Raw genomic sequence first — 19229 nt, 5'->3', positions numbered from 1 at the left:
TCATATCATATTAAAAAGTTGCTAAGCGCTTATTGGATGATAGACCAATTAGATAAAAAATGGCGGTTGAAATAGTCAATAGAAAAATGCAATAGGAAAGAAACCAATAGGAGGACGCGATTGTCGATATTCACTCAGAAAAAACAATGCGTTATTCTTAGATCGATTCTACACACGTTCAAGTAAACTTGTCAAGTATAAATGCGCAAATCGCATACATACGAGTATATATCGTCATATATCGTGTATATGACAAAGCTGCATAATTATTTCAATAAATTTGTATTGTATTGTATATGTGGCTTGCGCATACCAACTGACACGTTTACAGCGTGAAAACAGAACGTATTCTTATAAATATAAAGCTCTAAGCGTAACAAATTATTCTTTTGTTTTTCTTATATTAAAAGAAGATGGAATAATTTGTTTGTGTTTTTTGCTTGATTCGGATCCGCTTTTCCGCATATTTGACTTCATCAAATTCCAAAATTCAAAGTTTTGTAATATATAAACACAAGTCAAATTCGCTATTGTTTTTCAGGATGCGCGTGCACGGGAGCGAGTCCGCGAGACGGTGCGCGCGAGTAACACGCCGGTGAACGCGCGAAGAAATGAAATGTGCGACGAGAAGAGCCATTAGGAATCCGCCATTCTCGGCGAATGTCATTCACCCTGCGTGTACATCGTAAGAAGAAAAAGAAGAAGAAGAAGCAGCATCATCACGGGAGAAGATCGAAGTGAATGAGTCTGCTCGCATCCGAGATTCGACACTTGTAATTCGTCATCGCTGGGATCTCCTCATTTCATCGGAAATCAGCTATCCGTAAACGTATTTCATCTAATCCCTCGCCCCGTCCAATTCGCCGGCGTCAGAAGAGTGAAAGGCAGTACTTCGCTCCACACGACGCGTCTCTTGACTCTTGAAACGCATCCCGCCAGACTCGCGCGTTATTTTCGCGAGGTACGCTCCTCACGCTGAGGCACGCTCCGGAATCTTTTTTCGTCCATTAACGTCTCGATATAGTGTGCTTTATATACACGTATTCTTCAAAAGTATATAGTCTTATCGCCTAATGTCTCGTACGCGAATTTAAGTGCAAGTGCATTTAGGTCACTCCTAGGTTGGTATACTCTCACTTTTTGGTCAAGTAATCCCTCGACCGACCGTTCTTATTCGCTATAATACAATTGATGATAGAGATGAGAAATTCTATCTGAATGACCATAGTGAAAGAGCACGCTTGTCGATGCTCGCGAGACGCCTTCGCCGTCTTTGTCGAGGAAAAAAATTGATGGAATGTTCGATTGAGGAAGAGTCGATGAATGTCCGTGAGGATCGACGATTGTTAGCCGATCGTTAAATGCCGCGGCTCAACAGCGAAGAACTATGCGATCCATGCGGACGAGCTTGAGTATCGAGAGATCTAATTCCATCAAATTCAGAGATTCAGTGGATCCACTGAGTGATCTATGAATAACGATGAAGCTTCTTCTGTAACATGCGCACATTATTTAACTTTGCCTATTAAGATAGAAGAGGTCCCAGACTGATAAAATTATTAGTAAAACCAGCAATTAGTAAAACCGGAGTGTTTACCGTTTATTTGACGATGCGCTCTAGTTTTCCTCGATCGAGGAAACAACAATTTCTTTGTGCACCGGGATTACTTATTCTAATTAGCCTAATTCCAAGCGAGAACAATTTCGAAATTACTCGCTTCTCACACTCGCGCAAATTAATCTAAAAGCAAGTGCTGTTTTTCCTTCAAGGAATTACTATCGAAGCAAGAAGCTACTGATCGCAAGAACGCGTCTTCACTTGAGGCTTCTCTTCCGGAAATCGATTTCAAATGAGTCCAGCCCGTCGATTGATCGAACAGAGAATCATCTGACGTAACATTGAGATTCGTAAGTCGGTGTTTCCGTATTGAGGTACATCGAGAAGATACGCGGATCTCCATTTGATCTTCTCTGAAAGGGGATCGATTATAGACTCCGGTAGTGTCCGCGGGGACGCAGATGGGAGCTTGTCTGATAGAAGTCCCATCAACTCCGTGCGACAATAATCTAACGTGTTCCCAGCGATCGACTTCACGGCTGCCGTCGCGTTCTCCACCGACGTCGCTCACCGACGTTACCATCGACCACAAGGCCTCTTCTTCTCCCATCCGATTCGGCCACAAAAATCCGATCAAGCTGGAATTGATGGAGTTGGAGAACATTGTTGCGAACACCGTGTACCTGAAAGCGAGAGAAGGTGAGTCTCGTTTTACTTACTTGTGTTATCACTTATTGCTGTTTGATTTTAGATTTTATATTTATATTTTATGTTTTATATACATATATTTATTCGCGGAAATTATCGATCACTCATATACAGCATGCGGAGCAATTAAAGACTAGCAAAATAATTAACGAGTGAGTAATTATAAGTTAAAATTCATTATAACATAAAACATAAAAATCTGTTTTTTTTTTGTATCGAAATATATTGGTTAGAATAATATATTAATGAATGATGTTTTATGATGTTGTAAATAATGTTCTACATTTCATTGTTTCCATTATTTGAAGAGCGGCAAGGTAATTAGGAAACTGAGAAAATTCACGCGGTAATGACAAAAATTGTTCCATGACGGGTAATAATTGCGCTTCGGTATAACACGTGTCAAGAACAGTTATTGAATTCGGTCGATTAGCGCGCGCGCTGAATGTACAATTCTGATATTGTGTATCTACATATAATGGCCTTCCCGGAACACCCTATGGCCTATACACAGCTTTCATTACCGAGAGTTCGGCTGGACGACATTTATTACGCGCGTAAAGTCGCTCCGTAGTTTAGCTGCGAGATTGAACGTTCGCATTTAACGCGCAATATGCAATCGTTACTTTCGCATTTAACGCGTTTCGAATTGCCGTCATGGAGAAAATTAAGGCCATTAGGCGTATTTTTTTGCGACACGTGCGATTCTGGATAAATATTTCCGCAATCCCGTGATTACGTTCTCGATGAGATTCAGACTGTCATTTACGGATGAAATATAAAAAAATTTTCCTCTTTAGAATTTTCTTATTTACGAGAATTACGTCAATTAAACAGCTTTAGATTGCGGAAGATAATAAAACAACATGATTTGCGCATTTAATACTTTTATACGTTGCATGCAATTTAAGTTACTTTTATCGATAAGAAAATTCTGTCATTTATTTATAACTAACTAAAAGATGGCAATTGTGCAGTTGTAATATACGTACATTTAGACACGTGCTGGATCGAAAAGTACTTATCCAGCGAACGTTTTATGATGGCTTGTTGTAGGTGTCCGTATTTTTAATGCGTGTGTAAAACGATGCTTGCGTCGACAGCTTAAGCGCCGTAACGCGAACGATAGATCGAAGCAAAAAATCTTTACTGCGAGAGGATCATCTTTTTCTCTCTGCTCGGCCCGATGCGTGTTTTAGCACACCTCGTCATAGGCGCCGGTAGAACGCGATAAATAAAATAAACAATTGTTCTTATTTCCCTTTTATCTTCGTCAAGATTTTGATTTATGAAGCTGTGTTAGTTGGACAGCTCAAATTTATTTTCGTAAATATCGGCGCTATAGACTCTAAATTCTTTAGCCTCTCTCTTTAATATGTAGAAATAAATTGTAAAAGAATAACAAAATATACAAGATTCGACAACTATGACGATGGATTAACAAAGTAAAAAGGTGCGAACTATTTTATTATTGTAATTTTAAATGTAATTTTCTGAATATAAAAAAGGCCAAAAATAGTAAATTGTATTCATTTTTAGAGAATATAAAGAGACATGTTGTCATATTTAGAACATCCGTAGCGTCCCGACGCCCATGTCTTATACGAGGCTTCTTTGTGGTAGACTAAAAAAAATTACGGTGTATATTAAGCACAAGCTCGGTATTATCGCCGTTGATTCGTTATTTAATTTATGTACAGGATGAGAGAGAGAGAGAGAGAGAGAGAGAGAGAGAGAGAGATAAAATATGACAAATTGCATAGAAAATGCTTCGATGTCCTTTTACAATGTAGCAAGATTATTTGTTATCTATTTTGTCTTTTTTATTACCTATAGGCGGAAAGATCAATGGCAATACAAAAGAAAAAATAATTTAAAAATTATAATAATAAATTGGAAATAAGTGAATCTCTCTCTCTCTTTCTCTATCAAAAAGCATCTTGATTTAGCACTAATCAGCTTTCTGACTTTAATTTAATGTTTAAATATATCTATAACCAGTCTCTTTGTATGGCAATCTCGTGTAAAGCTTTCTGATACAAGCGGTAGTTCATCTCACAATTAGCGGTATTTGTTTTTTTTGCGAGAAATTCAACCAACGAAAATAACATCTCAGACACGTACCAAAAAATAGGGACTTGCAAAATTTTTGTAGGGACAAATGCTTGATTCAATTTCATTTTTCCGTCATGCTCGTCATATATTTTTAGCCTCGTTACAGGGTACAATGAACTTTTGCTGATAGGAAAACGTGACGCTTTACTTCTCGTTATGCTTTGTAATACGTCCCTCACGAGATATGTCATATAAGAATATGACAGGTATTTCAGAATTTTTCACGTTTTCTTTTTCCATGGGAATTTATAGTTTAATCAATTTTTACAAACAAAATTTTGATATGAAGTTCTTAGATTAGAAATTTCTATTTGTCGCAAGAAAAGAAAATATTTTGAAAATTCAATTTTGAGATTTAATATCTCTAATGATTCATTATTCTCTCTATGTGTATATTTTTCTGAATTTAAGAGAACTTGCAACAACAAATATCAAGCTATCTTTTTCGAGACTAAAGATAAAATGCTGACTATTCAAATTCAAAAAACAAAATTTAGGAAGCTTTACTATGAATTAAATTTCAAAGATACGAATACACTAATTTTTTATCTGTAAGTAAACTCTAATTCGAGTGAAAGCCTGATTGAAAGTCTGAAATTTTCCCGGGAGAATCATCGAATAAAATTTGCATACAGATCACGAGGTTACATTAACTCGAGACGCTCGAGACTAAACTTTGTCGATTACTGTAGTCACAATTGATCGGTTGCAAGTAGTAAATTCAATGGGGAGGGTCATCCACCATTGGCCGGCATTCAATTAGTGCATTACGAACGACGTCCTGTCGAAGAGTGCAGGCGTGTTGATGGTCGGAAAGTAGGTAAATGGATTGGCGTGATAGCGAACCACGTCAATGGCCTTGTATAATCATATTGCTTGATAAACTTTATAAATGAGAGCCTTGCACGATAAATCCAATCGCCGTGAATTACATAAATATACAGGATACCTACCGTTGAGTTATAGGGATAACGGGTTAATTAGTGGTCTTCTGTGCTCGCTGTAACGCAACGACGACGTAATTAGCGGCCATTCGATCGGGAAATGACTATAATCAATTTGTTGCGCTGACGAAAAACTTTTCCATTTACGAAATCCCAATTTATCACGACTAGTTATTTTCTGTCTCCATAACGTTTTTTTGAAGACAAGAGGAGGCAAAAGGTGTCAATTCTAGATTGTCTCTAAATTAACTCTGAATATGGCTAATTTCACGTTTTGCATTTCGCACAATTAATATTATTATTAATAGTTTCTCGATAGTTTTCAATCAATAGTTAGAATTCCAGATCTCCTTTGAAAAATTCCAAAAATTAACATCTAAGTCACATTTGATAGAAATGTTAACGCATTTTTTTTTTTTAAATATCGAATTTGAATTATATTTTTTTCGATGAATGTTGATATGTCTTTTTTAATGAACAATAGATTTTCTGATAACAACAAAAATTTCAATGTTTTGCAGAAGCGAAAAGATTTTAAATTTTACTTAAGGAATTGAATAGTCTTAGTATTTATAATTTCTTCGTGCAATTCTTTTAAAAATTTCCAATGGTGTTTTTAAAAATTCTTCCAATCTCTCGATTTTTTAAACATTAATTTAACAAATATTTTAGGAAACTTTTGAATTTATTCGCAAAGATACGGTTAATAATATGATAGATGTGTTTATGATAGATGTGTTTATAAAAATGTTTATAAAAATGTATTTATGCAATGATGTCAAATGAAATAACGATGCAATAATACCGAGATGATGTATTATGCGGCTGTCCTCGTAAGCCAAAGATGCGTTTCGCGGGACCGACATACGTGTTCGTATAATCGAAAGTCACGTTTCGTCGTGCTACGGGAACTTCAATTATCATAATGATAGCAATAAGGATTTGTGCGCAATTATTGTGAATAAAGATACAGAGTATGCCCGTCGCACACGCTGATATAATTACGTGATGACGATGGGGCGTGAGAAAATTCTATCATCGCGAGAACGCGGTCGAGACGCGAATTGTCGCGAATAAATTTCTACGCTCGGGATAACAATAATTATTTTAAATGCTACGTTTAACGCGTGCATGTTTATGTGTTTGTATGGAAGTTGATACACGAAGAGAGAGAGAGAGAGAGAGAGCAATTTTGTTGAAGAATCTAAAAATTTAGCTATAATAGATACAGATCTGAAAATAATGCTGGATCATCAAAATAATTTTATAGGAATCTTAAGTATGTGGTAAGTAATGTTGTGATGAAATGTTTTGATATTCTAGTAACCAATTTTGTCGTCCTAATTATTTTGATGATCCAACAAAATTATTTTCAGATTTGTATGTAGCTAAATTTTTAGATTTTTCAGTGAAATTGCTTTTTCCGTGTACAATTTAAAAAGAGCGCCAATGGATCTTTATTTTTCACTATTAAATTAAATATGTGCAAACAACGCTTTGTTCATATCTATCCGTTAATGTAAAAAATGCAAGAAATTTATTCATACCAGAGTTGAAATTCGCGGAATAAATCAATTTACGAGATTCGATTTAAGTACGTTTTCACTCTTGCGAATTATTTTATTTCGACTTTCGATTCCGGACTCTGAATTCTTCTACTCTTCATTTTCTCTCGTATGATTTCGTCGAATACCTTTTTTCGTTCTTTTTTTTTTTTCTATCACTTTCCAGGATTGGACGAGATGCGCGCGAGTGCTCGAACGTTGTATTTCGTTTTATCTCTCCCCTTCACGCGATTCACTGAGCCGAATGTGGTTTTTCATTTTGCGGCATTGCCGACTACACACCGATTGAACGGGATCGTCAACAGCTGCACAGAGTAGTCCGCTACAAGCAGAACAGTTAAAATTTGTTCACGAGAAGATTTAGCTCAGAGAATTGTTCAATAAAGAACATGCCTTATATTTCTAATCCTACGAAACTTTTATCATCTAAAATGATTATCTAAAATTAATTTGATATGTAATTTGATTATACAAAATGATAATATAAAACTCTTTAAATTCTTTGAAATGGAATCTCACTCTAAAAAAGTGAAAATGAATTGAATCAGTCTTGAAAAAGAGTGTCTCAATTTTGAATGTCAGTTCTAAAAGTTTTTAGAGAGAAGGCAAAAAGTAAAAAAAATTTTGAAGCGCGAAATATTCGAGTCATAAACCCTATATAATTTTTGTACGTTCGAAATACCCCTTTCACTTTTAACAACTGATCGTGAGACACGATAGGTTTGTTCTACATATAGATAGAATACAGCATGCATTAGACAGGTCCTCGTCCCGCGCGATGCAATTCGTATGCATCACAGCACCCGCTTCCTCCCCCATTTTTCTCCTTTTTCCTCCGCCGATGTGGAAGAGAAGGTGGAGCTTATGCGACCCTCGACTTCCGTTTGTTGGGGATCGAACAAGCGGGTCCGTGCACGCGTGTCGAGATACAGGGTGCTCCGAAGTGATCGTAAGTATCGAGAATTGTATTTCAATCTCTCGAATCCGAATTATTTCAAGTTAACGAAAATGTTCAGTATTTGAGTAATATCTTCTTCAATATTAAATAATCTGCTTAATTTTGGCTAATATTAATTCGATTCGCGTTAATAAGATAAAAATATGATAATATTCTTGGGGCTTCCTATACGAGCACTTTCTATACAGAAATTATGCGTTTTGCAGATTATCTCCGTGTTCAAATACATTTTTAGAATGCCAATGATTTCACATTTCGTGAACATTCACTTCATCAGGACGAGGAGCAGCCTGAATGCGATTTTATTTTATTTTTCGCGGATTATTCATCGGATGACAATGAAAGTAAATTACACAGACCGCATAGAATTTACATTATTCGAGCTATTCTCATTGTTTGAATTTTCTGAACCTGTTTGACATCTCCATTCATTATTCGTCAAATCTTTCTGATGCATCGCTTTAAATGGACAAATATAGAAAGTTCTTATTTTGATGGTTCTCTATCTCTAAATCGACTTTCCATCAGATAATCTATTATCTCTCGGTGCAGTAGGGATATCAACTTTCTTGGAATAATCTGTATGACGAGCTTGTTCATGGAAGCGAAAAACTGGGACCATACATTTCCTATCGCTTTTCCCTGTCTCTTATGTTTTTCTGCACGAACGATACCACGGAGGATTTTTTTACTTAACAAAAGCTGGGAATCTTTTTGTCATAATCAGAATTCATTTAACGCAAATGAATGTACAGAGTGATTAAAGAAACTCACTTTCATTTATCCTTTTTATTCGGGAATTGTTCTTTTATTAATTCAAAATTGATCGTTCAGTTTTAAATACTTTTTTAATTAACCTTTGAGTTTATTCTCTGACAAAACAAGATTCATTTGAAATCGTATTTATAAAAACTTTTGCGTTCTTTGTTCTTATTGTGGAAATTTAGTTTGTGATAGATTTTTTTATTATTTATTCAGTAGGCCACACTATGTTAATATTTAAATATTTCTTTATTAGGAATAAATTAATTCTACGTTGATGGAAGAATTCGTGGAAATCAGAAAATGACTGAAGGATCTTGATTAATTCGCATGTGCAAACACGGATTATTCTCGCAATTTATCAGCAGTAAACTTTTTAAACTGTTCTTTTCTTGGCTCTACTTTATTAAATAGCGGGATTATTCGATAGAAAGTCTCATAATAACGATTAATACACCATAAATCATTATTGCTGTTTATATCAACGCGTCATCGCATAGAATGTGCATTGTAACGCGACGCGCGTTTTTACAACGCGTTATCTAATGTTATGACGTTCGCTTCAAAGATATTAATAAATTTCTGTCGACGTGCACGTCGATAACTTTTCTCTATCGGGATTTACCATCGTAACGTCATGCATATGAAGTAATTAACGAGTTTTCAGGTTTTGCAATTGAATGAGGCTAAATCATGTCAGAAGCTAGTTAACTCAGCTTATCGAAAACCGCGATTTTCAATGAACATTGATTAATTTTGACATTATAATAATATAATATTATAATATTATAATTTTAATCATTACAAGGGAACGACACGAAGTGTTTTTTTTTTTTTCAATTGATTTGAATTTTTGCCAAAGGTTGGGCATCGAAAAAAATCGATATGTATTTTGCTGTTTGCTCAGACACTCAATAGTTTAAGAGATATTAAGTTATAAAACTGATTGGATACTCTTAAAATTTTAGATCGTCGATTCAAATCTTAGTAGTAACAACTTTTAAAAAAATTTTTTTTCCACTTTTTTAAATTTTACCTATATAAAAATATGTCCACGTCATTTTTAATCAGAAAAACACCAAGAATTAATTTTAAAGGACTTTTCATTCAAAAACAACTTATATATTAATTCTATTAATGTGTCACTTTCAAAATATTTATAAATTTTTCTAAAAAGATAAAAAAAAATTGTCATTATTGACATTTGAACCGGCGATCTACCGACCTATAAGCCAAATTATTTGTTTTGTTTTTTGCATTATTTGTTTTTGGTTTCAGCATATTCATGGATTAATATCAAAATTTTTGTAGTAACATTGACTGATATTAGTTTAAGATTCAGCAAGACCATTTAAGACTTTGATTGCTATAGTTTGTGATATTAGTTTATTTTGAGATGCAATTTCATGCAACGAAGAAAAGTTGGCTTTTATTCCTATACTCCACTGCAATCAAAGCTGTTCGCTGTTCTCCTGCTTCTTTCTCATGGAGCGTATTTTCGCTGACTTTAAACCAATGAAGACATTCATTTATTTTTGTTAGCTTTTAATTTAAAAACATTAATATGATTTACAATAGTGAATATACTAAGTACATACAAGAATACAACTGTATTATAGTAGTTACAGCTGCATCAGAGATTTGGCAACAAAAATATTACATTAAAATACATTTATTCACACTTAAAAATTGTATGAAGTAGGTATGTCATGTATTTCGCTATTAATTGAACAATATCGAACTTTGAGTTTAAATTCACTGTATATAAAATGATGTGATGATGAAGTGGAAGTAAAATTCCAGCTTTTCTTAGCTACATAAAATAGCATCTTGATTTAATTGATACTTTCAGTTAATATTATATAATTAAAACATCCTTAAGAAAAATAAGTGTATTAGATTTTTTTTTATAAAAAAATGTACTCGCTTATTCTTGAGCCTTTAATAAAAAAAAAAATAATGTATATGTATCTCAAAAGATGAGAAGAGGCTTTATCCTCATTTTTTGTCCTTTAAATACATACAAAGTTTCATCAAAATAAGCCGAATGATTTTTGAAATTTTTGGAAAAAATAAAATTTTTTTCAATTTTGACACGTATATCTTTGAAACTAAGCTGTTTCGGACATAATTGTATCGAGGATTATATGAAACTTTCGTTTCGAATTTTTGTAAAGAATTACCTCTTAAAATCTTTTAGCATATCTACTTAGGACACACTCTGCATATCTAAAAATTATTAAGTGATTTTTATATACAGACTGAATGAAAAGTCCTAGACCGGCGAAATATCTCGAAAAAACTGCATTTTTGAAAGAAATGTCGTACAAAAATTGTAAGATTTTAAATGATCTATTTGTTGATCTGTTCAGTCTGATATACTTGGCGTCGCTAAGATCACATCGTTTTTTTTAAGTGTATCCTATTTTTGATTCCAGAATCTAGCTGGTGCCAAGAGCTTTTCAAAACACTGTAATAAAATTATTTTTTATTAAATACTTTTTGACGAGTTATGAAATTTGAAAGTCACAGTACCTCCGGCATTAGCATTACGCAAGATGTCCGATTGACTAACTTCCCTTTGAATGTTGTTCAGGATAATATCCTATAATAATAATAGTCAAAATCAAGGCCATTAGAAGTTATAGCTCTTATTTAGAGTTATCGTTATTTTTTATGTTAAAAAATTGAATTTTTTTTAATTTTCATTAAATAAAATTTTTTTTTAGTGTTTTCTTTAGAGTTCTAAATAGTGCTACAAGAGTTCTAATAATTACTTTTAGTAATCGAGGCGCTAAAATCAAGATTGGACGAATTATAGTCATTGTTTGTTTCCTGGAGCGAAATTTTCTAAGTATCCAGACGTGAAAAATTTTTATCGGATTTCCAAAAGTTTGATAAGAATTCTCAGCAGTTCTACAGTTCTAACGATTATCTTTAATAATTGAAGCGTTGAAACCAAAATTAATAGTTATCGTTATTTTTCACGTCTTGAAAAATCGAATTAAAAACATTTTTATTAAAAAAAATTTTTTTTAGTGTTTTCTTTAGAGTTCTGAATAGCGCTATAAGAGTTCTATCAAATAGTATAGTGACTTTTTTCGCTCTGACTTGAAATAAGAAAGTTATGTCTAATTTTCATTTCGCGAAAACATAAAATTAGCACCCCAAACTTTCAAATCACGTTTTTTGCATTTAATCGTCAAAACTCTTCAAAATCTATCAGAAACTCTAGAACTCTTTGGGGAGAACTCTATTAATAATCGAAATTTTGACAATGGAATGCCAGCTTCACAGAAGTTTATTATTGTATATACAATTTTAAATATTTATGTATTCTTCACGCCAAATCGGACAGCCCGACTCTTGTCACAGCCTGACTCCTGTCGATTTTTTTACTGATTTTTTATTATATCCCTCAAATTAAAATACGTATTCAGTTATTTTTTAAGATATTTATCTCTGTTTCCTAGAATTTTTTAATATTTTCAATTTATTTTAGCAAACATTAGTTGAACATAATTTCTGTTCAAATTATTAACAAACAAAAAATAACTACATCAATTATGTTTAAATCAGAACTGAAATTTAGTTGCATTTCGGCCGATTTTCAGTTTGGTTCCTGCCTCCTTCAACCCGCGCGCAGGCTGAATACCGATTGACCTGTTTTGTACTAGTTAGGAAAAAAATATGGAAAAAGCTTCAAGTTTTTATTTCTATTTGAAAAATTTGATTGAAATAAAATAAAGTCGATTTTTGTCAAGATCGACATTTTTAATTTTTATAAAAAAAATGCTCCAATATTCTTAAAAATACAAACACTTCAAGTCACATTTGATTATTTCAAAATTTCCGTGTCATATTTTTTAATTTTTGAAAATATTAAATCTATTATTTAATGTTAGTAGATTTTTAATTTGCTGATGAGTTACATAAATCATATTATTTCATAACGACACTAGAGAATATATTTTTGATTTCATAATTATTTAGGGAATAAGAATTTATAGAAATATTATCTGAATAAAAAAAAAATAATCTTTTAAAAAAAATAGTCTTTTAGAATATGTGCAAAAATTTATTAATAAATATTGGATCATTTTTATTTTTTTCAGGTTTTTTTTCTTACCCTTATACATTTTTTTTATAATCCAAAGACAATTTTTTTATAAGAAACATATCATTTTTTTAGGGATAGTATTTTTTAAGTTTCAGATACAGACTTTGCTCTTTCAAATCAAGTCACAAGATATTCTTTTGCTAAGTTATATTCTTCTGTTAATGAGAACTTTATTATGATATTTGGCAAATTTATTGGATCTAATGCCCACTCGAGCAGTTCATGTAGAGTAGTTATCTGGCAATCAGATGGGCGTTGAAGACTTGCACGAGTCATTCTTTTTATCGTATCACTTATTCCATCACATGGATCTTTGCCATGCGTCGTAGTAAAAAATGCCATTCAGCCGGCATTCCAAAATTTTCTTCATGATAATAGATATTTGCAAAGTTCTTAAAATTTTTGAATAATTCAGAAACATCATCAGAAAAATAGTATATTTTAGACGCCCACTTGAAGTACTCCTTACAAATTGATTGATAATTTTGAAAAATACATCTAAAAAATGGCTATATTAAAAAATCAGTAAAATAATCGAAAGGGTTAGTGGCGACGGCCGTCTGATTTGGCAACTTACATAAATTTACGCTTTATATTATTTATAATATTGTTGAAAAAAAAATTATTCCTGAAATTTTAACTTGATACGTTTTTACAATGAGGAAGAAAGTAGTAATATTGTATATTTTTAACGATAAATTACGAACGACAAGGGAAGAAATAACTTTCTTCTTGTTTAGTTTCTATCGCAACGGATCTCTCGAGGCGTCATTTCGAATTCTACGAAGTGCCGGACTAAATCTTGTAACGTTGATCCAATATCTGCTGTTATCCTCGTTTGAGTGAATTCCGTAACTTCCGGCTTTCAATCCAATATTTTGTACTGTCCATTCGCCTTCGCCAAGATGTTTATGACTTATCTGCTTCAGAATCCAATAGATGTAACATCTTTAAGGATAAAGTCTTTCACAAATGACTTGTTGTATTTTTCAGCAAGTATAACTTATTAATTGAATTATTCACGGAAATATTTTCTTGTAATTTTAAAATTATAATAATTTTTATACGTAATTTTTTTATATGCGATTTTATGTTTTTAATGTTTTGCGACGTATAAATATTTATTTAAAAATTTTAACAAATTTTAAATGAAATAGTTATATCTATTAAATACAAGTTTATGGTTCTTTTTCTAAATGTATGATTTTAACATGTCACTTTATCGTCGAACAGAAATTACACTGACATTGAATAAAACAAATTTTATCGCATTTTTAATATCTTTTGACACATAATCGCACACACGCAGAATTACTGCACAAATTTTATTCGAGTTCTAATTAATCATCAAACAGAAAAATCATGCTCGTATTCGTTTTTAATTAACGCACAGTGTCAGAATGAAAATTGGAGAATTCTGCCGTGATGATAAATTTTTCAATGATAAAAATTTTAAATAATTTACAAAAATACAAAAATAAAGAGGTACAAATAATAAAATACAATAAAATGGGTAGAAAATAAAAGCGGCAAGTTGTTAAAATTGTAATAAGTTTTTTTTATTGTTTACATATTTCACTTGACATATTTTGACGTTTTTCGTATGTATGAAAATTTTCTTTTTTTTTTGGATAGGTGGTGGTGACAGCAATAAAGGAAAGAGTAAGAAATGGCGGAAGATACTTCAGTTCCCACACATTTCCCAGTGCATCGGCCTAAAAGATAAATTGGGTGAGTCAGTAATAATTGAGGTCACAAAAACTTTTAAAATAAAAAAAGAAATTGTAATAAAAAGTTATTTTACCTAAATAATATTTGCGGTCATAATTTTCTTGGCAATGTAGAAGTGTATAAAATAGCTGCAGAAAAAAATTATTTAATAGATCTGTGCGATTATTGAATCTCGGGCCTGCACCATGTAAAGCGCATTATGCAGTTGAAAAAACGCTGCAAAAGGCGGAGAAACAATGTTGCGTGTTCCGTTAACCTACTCTGATAACGCTCTCCCCCAATTTGAAATAATGAAAACTTGCGAATAAATAAGACGTATTCTCGCGAATATGAGCTATATAAAATACGTAAGAAATTATTTTTTTCTACCATTAGAAATTGTTATTCACTGCAATAACATTAAGAAGATTTTGCTGAATTTATTGTTCTACTATTGAATTTATTTACATAATTATAAATTCGAAAGAGGATTATAAAAATCGCTAATTATTTAAATAAGATTTTTATATCGTTTAAACTTATTTTATTTTGTATGATGTAATTTTTAATTGATATTATAATTAAAATGTACAGAATTAATTTTTAAAACATATCAATTATTAAAAATTTAATTGAATAAATCTTTAACTGAATAAATCTATCCGTTTAAGATATTTCCGTTTATTTTTCCAAGTAAGAAAAAGTAGACAGAAATCTTTTCAAGCAACAAGCAAGTAGCATTCTACGACTAAATTTTAACAGGATCAATTAATTAGATTTTACGGGTATAAATTAAATTTATTTAAAAAATTTATACTGGTGCGCATGATGTATAGTTCATTTCGGAAAAATAATCAACGTAATTCATGATGTCGAATAGACATCAGATACAGTTATGTGGTGGACCAGCAGCCAATTGGGCGGCTGCTCTTTCGACAATTCTGCCAGGATAAAAAACCAGCCTATCACCGCTACAATCTCTTTCTGGACGCGATCGAGAAGTACGAGATTGAGCTGGACGAGAATCGCATCGATCTGGCGAAAGAACTGTTCGAGCAGTACCTGAAGCGGGAGGGTTCGGAGGTAGTCGACATTCTGAACGATTCCTTGATCTCTCAGTGCGAGGAACGACTCAGCACCGGCGGCAAGGAGCTCTTCACCGAGGTCGCGCAGACCGTGAAAAACTTCCTGGCTGGCGAGCCATTCTCGGCCTTCCTCAGCAGTTTCTACTTCTACAGGTGAAGTGCCAATGAATAAATTGTGTGGCAGATAGATAATATAAATTCGTAGAAAAGAATTTTTTTCGATGAGAATCTGATTCTGACTACGAGAAAATATTAAGAAAAGTATTAAGAAAGTATTAAGAAATAGAGAGACGTTTTTCCTACGTTTCTTCAGGTATCTCCAGTGGAAATGGCTGGAGGCGCAACCAGTGACATACAAGACCTTCCGGATGTATCGGGTATTGGGCAAGGGTGGTTTCGGTGAGGTCTGCGCTTGCCAGGTACGCGCCACCGGTAAGATGTACGCGTGCAAAAAATTGGAGAAGAAGCGCATCAAGAAGAGGAAAGGCGAGTCGATGGTACTAATCGAGAAGAACATCCTGCAGAAGATCAATTCCAAGTTTGTTGTCTCGCTCGCGTATGCGTACGAGACGAAGGACGCTCTTTGCCTCGTGTTAACTATCATGAATGGCGGGGATCTCAAGTTCCATATTTATAATATGGGCGGTGAGCCAGGTTTTGACATAAATCGTGCCCGATTCTATGCAGCCGAGGTCGTGTGCGGTCTGGAACATCTTCATCTTCAAGGTATCGTCTATAGGGACTGCAAGCCGGAGAACATACTGTTGGACGATCATGGTCATGTGAGAATATCCGATCTCGGTCTCGCGGTGGAAATTACGGAAGGCGACATGGTGCGCGGTAGGGTTGGCACGGTGGGTTATATGGCGCCTGAAGTGATCGACAATGAGAAGTACACATTTTCGCCAGATTGGTTCAGCTTTGGCTGCTTATTATATGAGATGATCGAGGGCCAAGCACCGTTCCGTGCTCGCAAGGAGAAGACGAAACGCGAGGAAATCGACAGACGTGTCAAGGAGGATCAAGAGAGGTATTCGCCCAAGTTCAGTGAGGATGCCAAAAGTCTATGCCAACAGCTGTTAAAAAAGAGCCCGAAGAACAGGCTGGGTTGCAAGTGTGGTCGACACGGGGCGAAAGAGGTGAAACTCCATAGCTTCTTTCAGTGCCTGAATTGGAAGAGGGTCGAGGCTGGTATGTGGGAACCGCCGTTTGTGCCAGATGTAAGTAGGTGTTGTTTGATGATCGATCATCTAAATTCACATCGAGATTTCATGTTTTCATTTTTATCTTCGTTCAATCTATTTGTTCGTCTATTTAAATTCCGTGAATGCGAGAGTTTAGATTAAATTTGCATATAAATTGTAGCTGTATATACAACTTTAACACTAATTTCGATAATTATACTACTACTAAATCAATATAATATTTACAATTTTTAATTAGCATATATTATCATTATAAAATGAAATGGTATTTTAAGAAATCGCATAAATTGCTAAAAATTTTAACGTTATAATATTATTTTTGTTTTATTATATTTTTGTGCTAGTAATAAATTGTCCTTTTTGTATAGAAGATTTAATGTATATGTAAAAACATTGAAGGTGGTAAGAATACGAAAATTATTAATCGTTGATACATTTATCATTACAGCCTCGTGCGGTTTACGCTAAAGATGTTTTGGACATCGAGCAGTTCTCCACGGTGAAAGGTGTTAATTTGGACGCCACGGATGATACCTTCTACAGCAAGTTCAATACTGGCAGCGTGTCCATTCCATGGCAAAATGAGGTAAAATAATCGTATACGTTACATCTATATTACAATTACCGATTGTGAGACATATTGCGCCTCGGGAAGGCCTTTGACCTTTCCTTATAAAAATAATATTGTTGCTACGTGGCACACAGTAGACGATCAGTTAATAAGATCTCCATTATAACATGAATGTAAATCGCATTCTTCGACCACCTACGCATTTCAAACGCTTATATTGATATTGATAGTATTTTAAAGGATCCACATCTATATAATCCAAGATTATATAAATTTAGATAAGATGTTTCAAAATAATTTTAACAATATTTTTAATAAATTTAATTTTCTTCTTTATTTAGATTTTAACTTTTATCAAAAAAAATTTTGAAAGATAATGGTCTCCGTTTATTGAGATTGAAGTTATTATTTTCTGATTTCGATCGTAAATTTCTGCCAAACGGATTATGCACTAAAATAAAAAGTGAAACAATATTTAGCTACCGACGTTTTAGCAAACATAATTTTTAATCTTACAAAGATATTACATAAATGACATTTTCTCATCTCTTAAGTAGATATAGACTCTAGTCTATATCTTGTTCTAATTTTTTACGACAAATGTGTTGAAACTTAAGAAATGAAAAAATGTCATTTATGTAATATCTTTGTAAGATTACAAATAATGTTTGTGTTGTAAAAATCTCGAAATAAAATTCTAAAAAAGTAAAATTGAATTTGAATTTAAAGATTAAATAGCAAGGAAATAATAAAATCTCGTTATCTAATTGCACTTCAGAGGATTTTGCTTCGTTTTGTTTTCTGAAAATATTACATGTGCATGTAAAACATCTGGAGAGCGGCACTTGGATCAAAAAATATAGAGCTCATGCAAAGTGTTTTCCTACGTCAGAGGCAACGCGAGAGGCTCGTTATCACTAGCGTTATTCGAGTAGATGTATTTAAAGCTGCGATGCTGCATAAGACGCATTACGCACGAGCCACCTTTAGCTTCTGCCTATGTTAAATCACTTACTACGCACTTCGCGAAGTTGGAATTGTCAAATCATAACTAACGCGCTTCATTTCTTCCTCTTGCAGATGATAGAGACTGAGTGTTTTAAGGAACTGAATGTATTAGGTCCTAACAACACGCCCACTCCAGACTTATTGATAAACCATACACCGCCCAACAATGACGACAGAGGGTGTTTTCCTTTTCGGAGAAAGGTAGTATTTTTCGAAATTTTGAGTTTCGTAAAATTATTTAAAATTTAATTTCGAAGAAAGCAACAGTAAAGATGCTCTAAAAACATTTGGAGAATCGAAAGAGATTTTGAATACTTTAGGACATTTAAAAAAATGTTTTAATTTAAAGAATAATCGAAGAAGATATTTAGATATTTTTTATTTTCAACTTGTGAAATATTCTTTATTTCGTTATTAAATTAATTTTATAATTACTGTATAGGAAAATATTATATAATAATAAAATTATATTGCAATTACAGAGAAAACAGAACGATCGCACAAGGGAGATCCCGTTGTCGGAGTGCCACTTGCTGGAATTGTCGCAGACACAGAGCTCGGAAATGCCAGCCAGCTGATCTATGGTGAACAAGAATAACAGTCTGAATCGATTAATGTCGTCATCATTTCGACGTTGCCACCATCCTGATGTTACTGACGGCGCGCGTTCGAGTGCCACTGGTGGCTACTGCGTTAAGAACAAGCCGATCTCATTCTCTCTCTCGGTAGCATCCGAAGCCACGGCAACTGTCCCTGAAAATGGCTGCATAGTTCGCATAATAAGAAGTCGCAATGACTGCGGGTCCGAAGCATCCTCTCAGGTTTATTGGGGTGAGATCAAAGATCTACTCCAGGATAAAACATGTATCCGCGCAATTTTACGCGCGCGCTTACAGCTACGCATATGCGGCAAACAAACG

The 19229-nt window shown here is 33.6% G+C and overlaps 1 protein-coding gene across 1 annotated transcript; it reads left to right on the top strand.

Moving 5' to 3' along the window:
• Positions 1-2019: 2019 nt before the first annotated feature.
• LOC105624805 (G protein-coupled receptor kinase 5) lies at positions 2020-18887 on the top strand. Its single transcript, XM_012206156.1, has 7 exons — positions 2020-2257; positions 14366-14461; positions 15321-15678; positions 15839-16745; positions 17179-17316; positions 18382-18510; positions 18792-18887. Exons 1-7 carry the CDS (start codon positions 2020-2022, stop codon positions 18885-18887), a joined length of 1962 nt encoding a protein of 653 aa, XP_012061546.1.
• Positions 18888-19229: the final 342 nt, after the last annotated feature.

This window comes from Atta cephalotes (assembly GCF_000143395.1).
Source record: "Atta cephalotes unplaced genomic scaffold scaffold00089, whole genome shotgun sequence".
Classification (NCBI taxonomy): Eukaryota; Metazoa; Arthropoda; class Insecta; order Hymenoptera; family Formicidae; genus Atta; species Atta cephalotes.
The sequence above is the reverse complement of the archived record's forward strand: the minus strand, read 5'-3'. Positions and strand labels throughout refer to the sequence as shown.

Bases quoted from the DNA above. Each gene is read 5' to 3' on its own strand.
- LOC105624805 (XM_012206156.1), top strand. From the start codon at position 2,020: ATGGGAGCTTGTCTGATAGAAGTCCCATCAACTCCGTGCGACAATAAT. The intron at 2,258-14,365 runs GTGAGTCTCGTT...TTTTTTGGATAG, and splicing joins GTACCTGAAAGCGAGAGAAG to GTGGTGGTGACAGCAATAAA. The intron at 16,746-17,178 runs GTAAGTAGGTGT...TTATCATTACAG, and splicing joins AACCGCCGTTTGTGCCAGAT to CCTCGTGCGGTTTACGCTAA.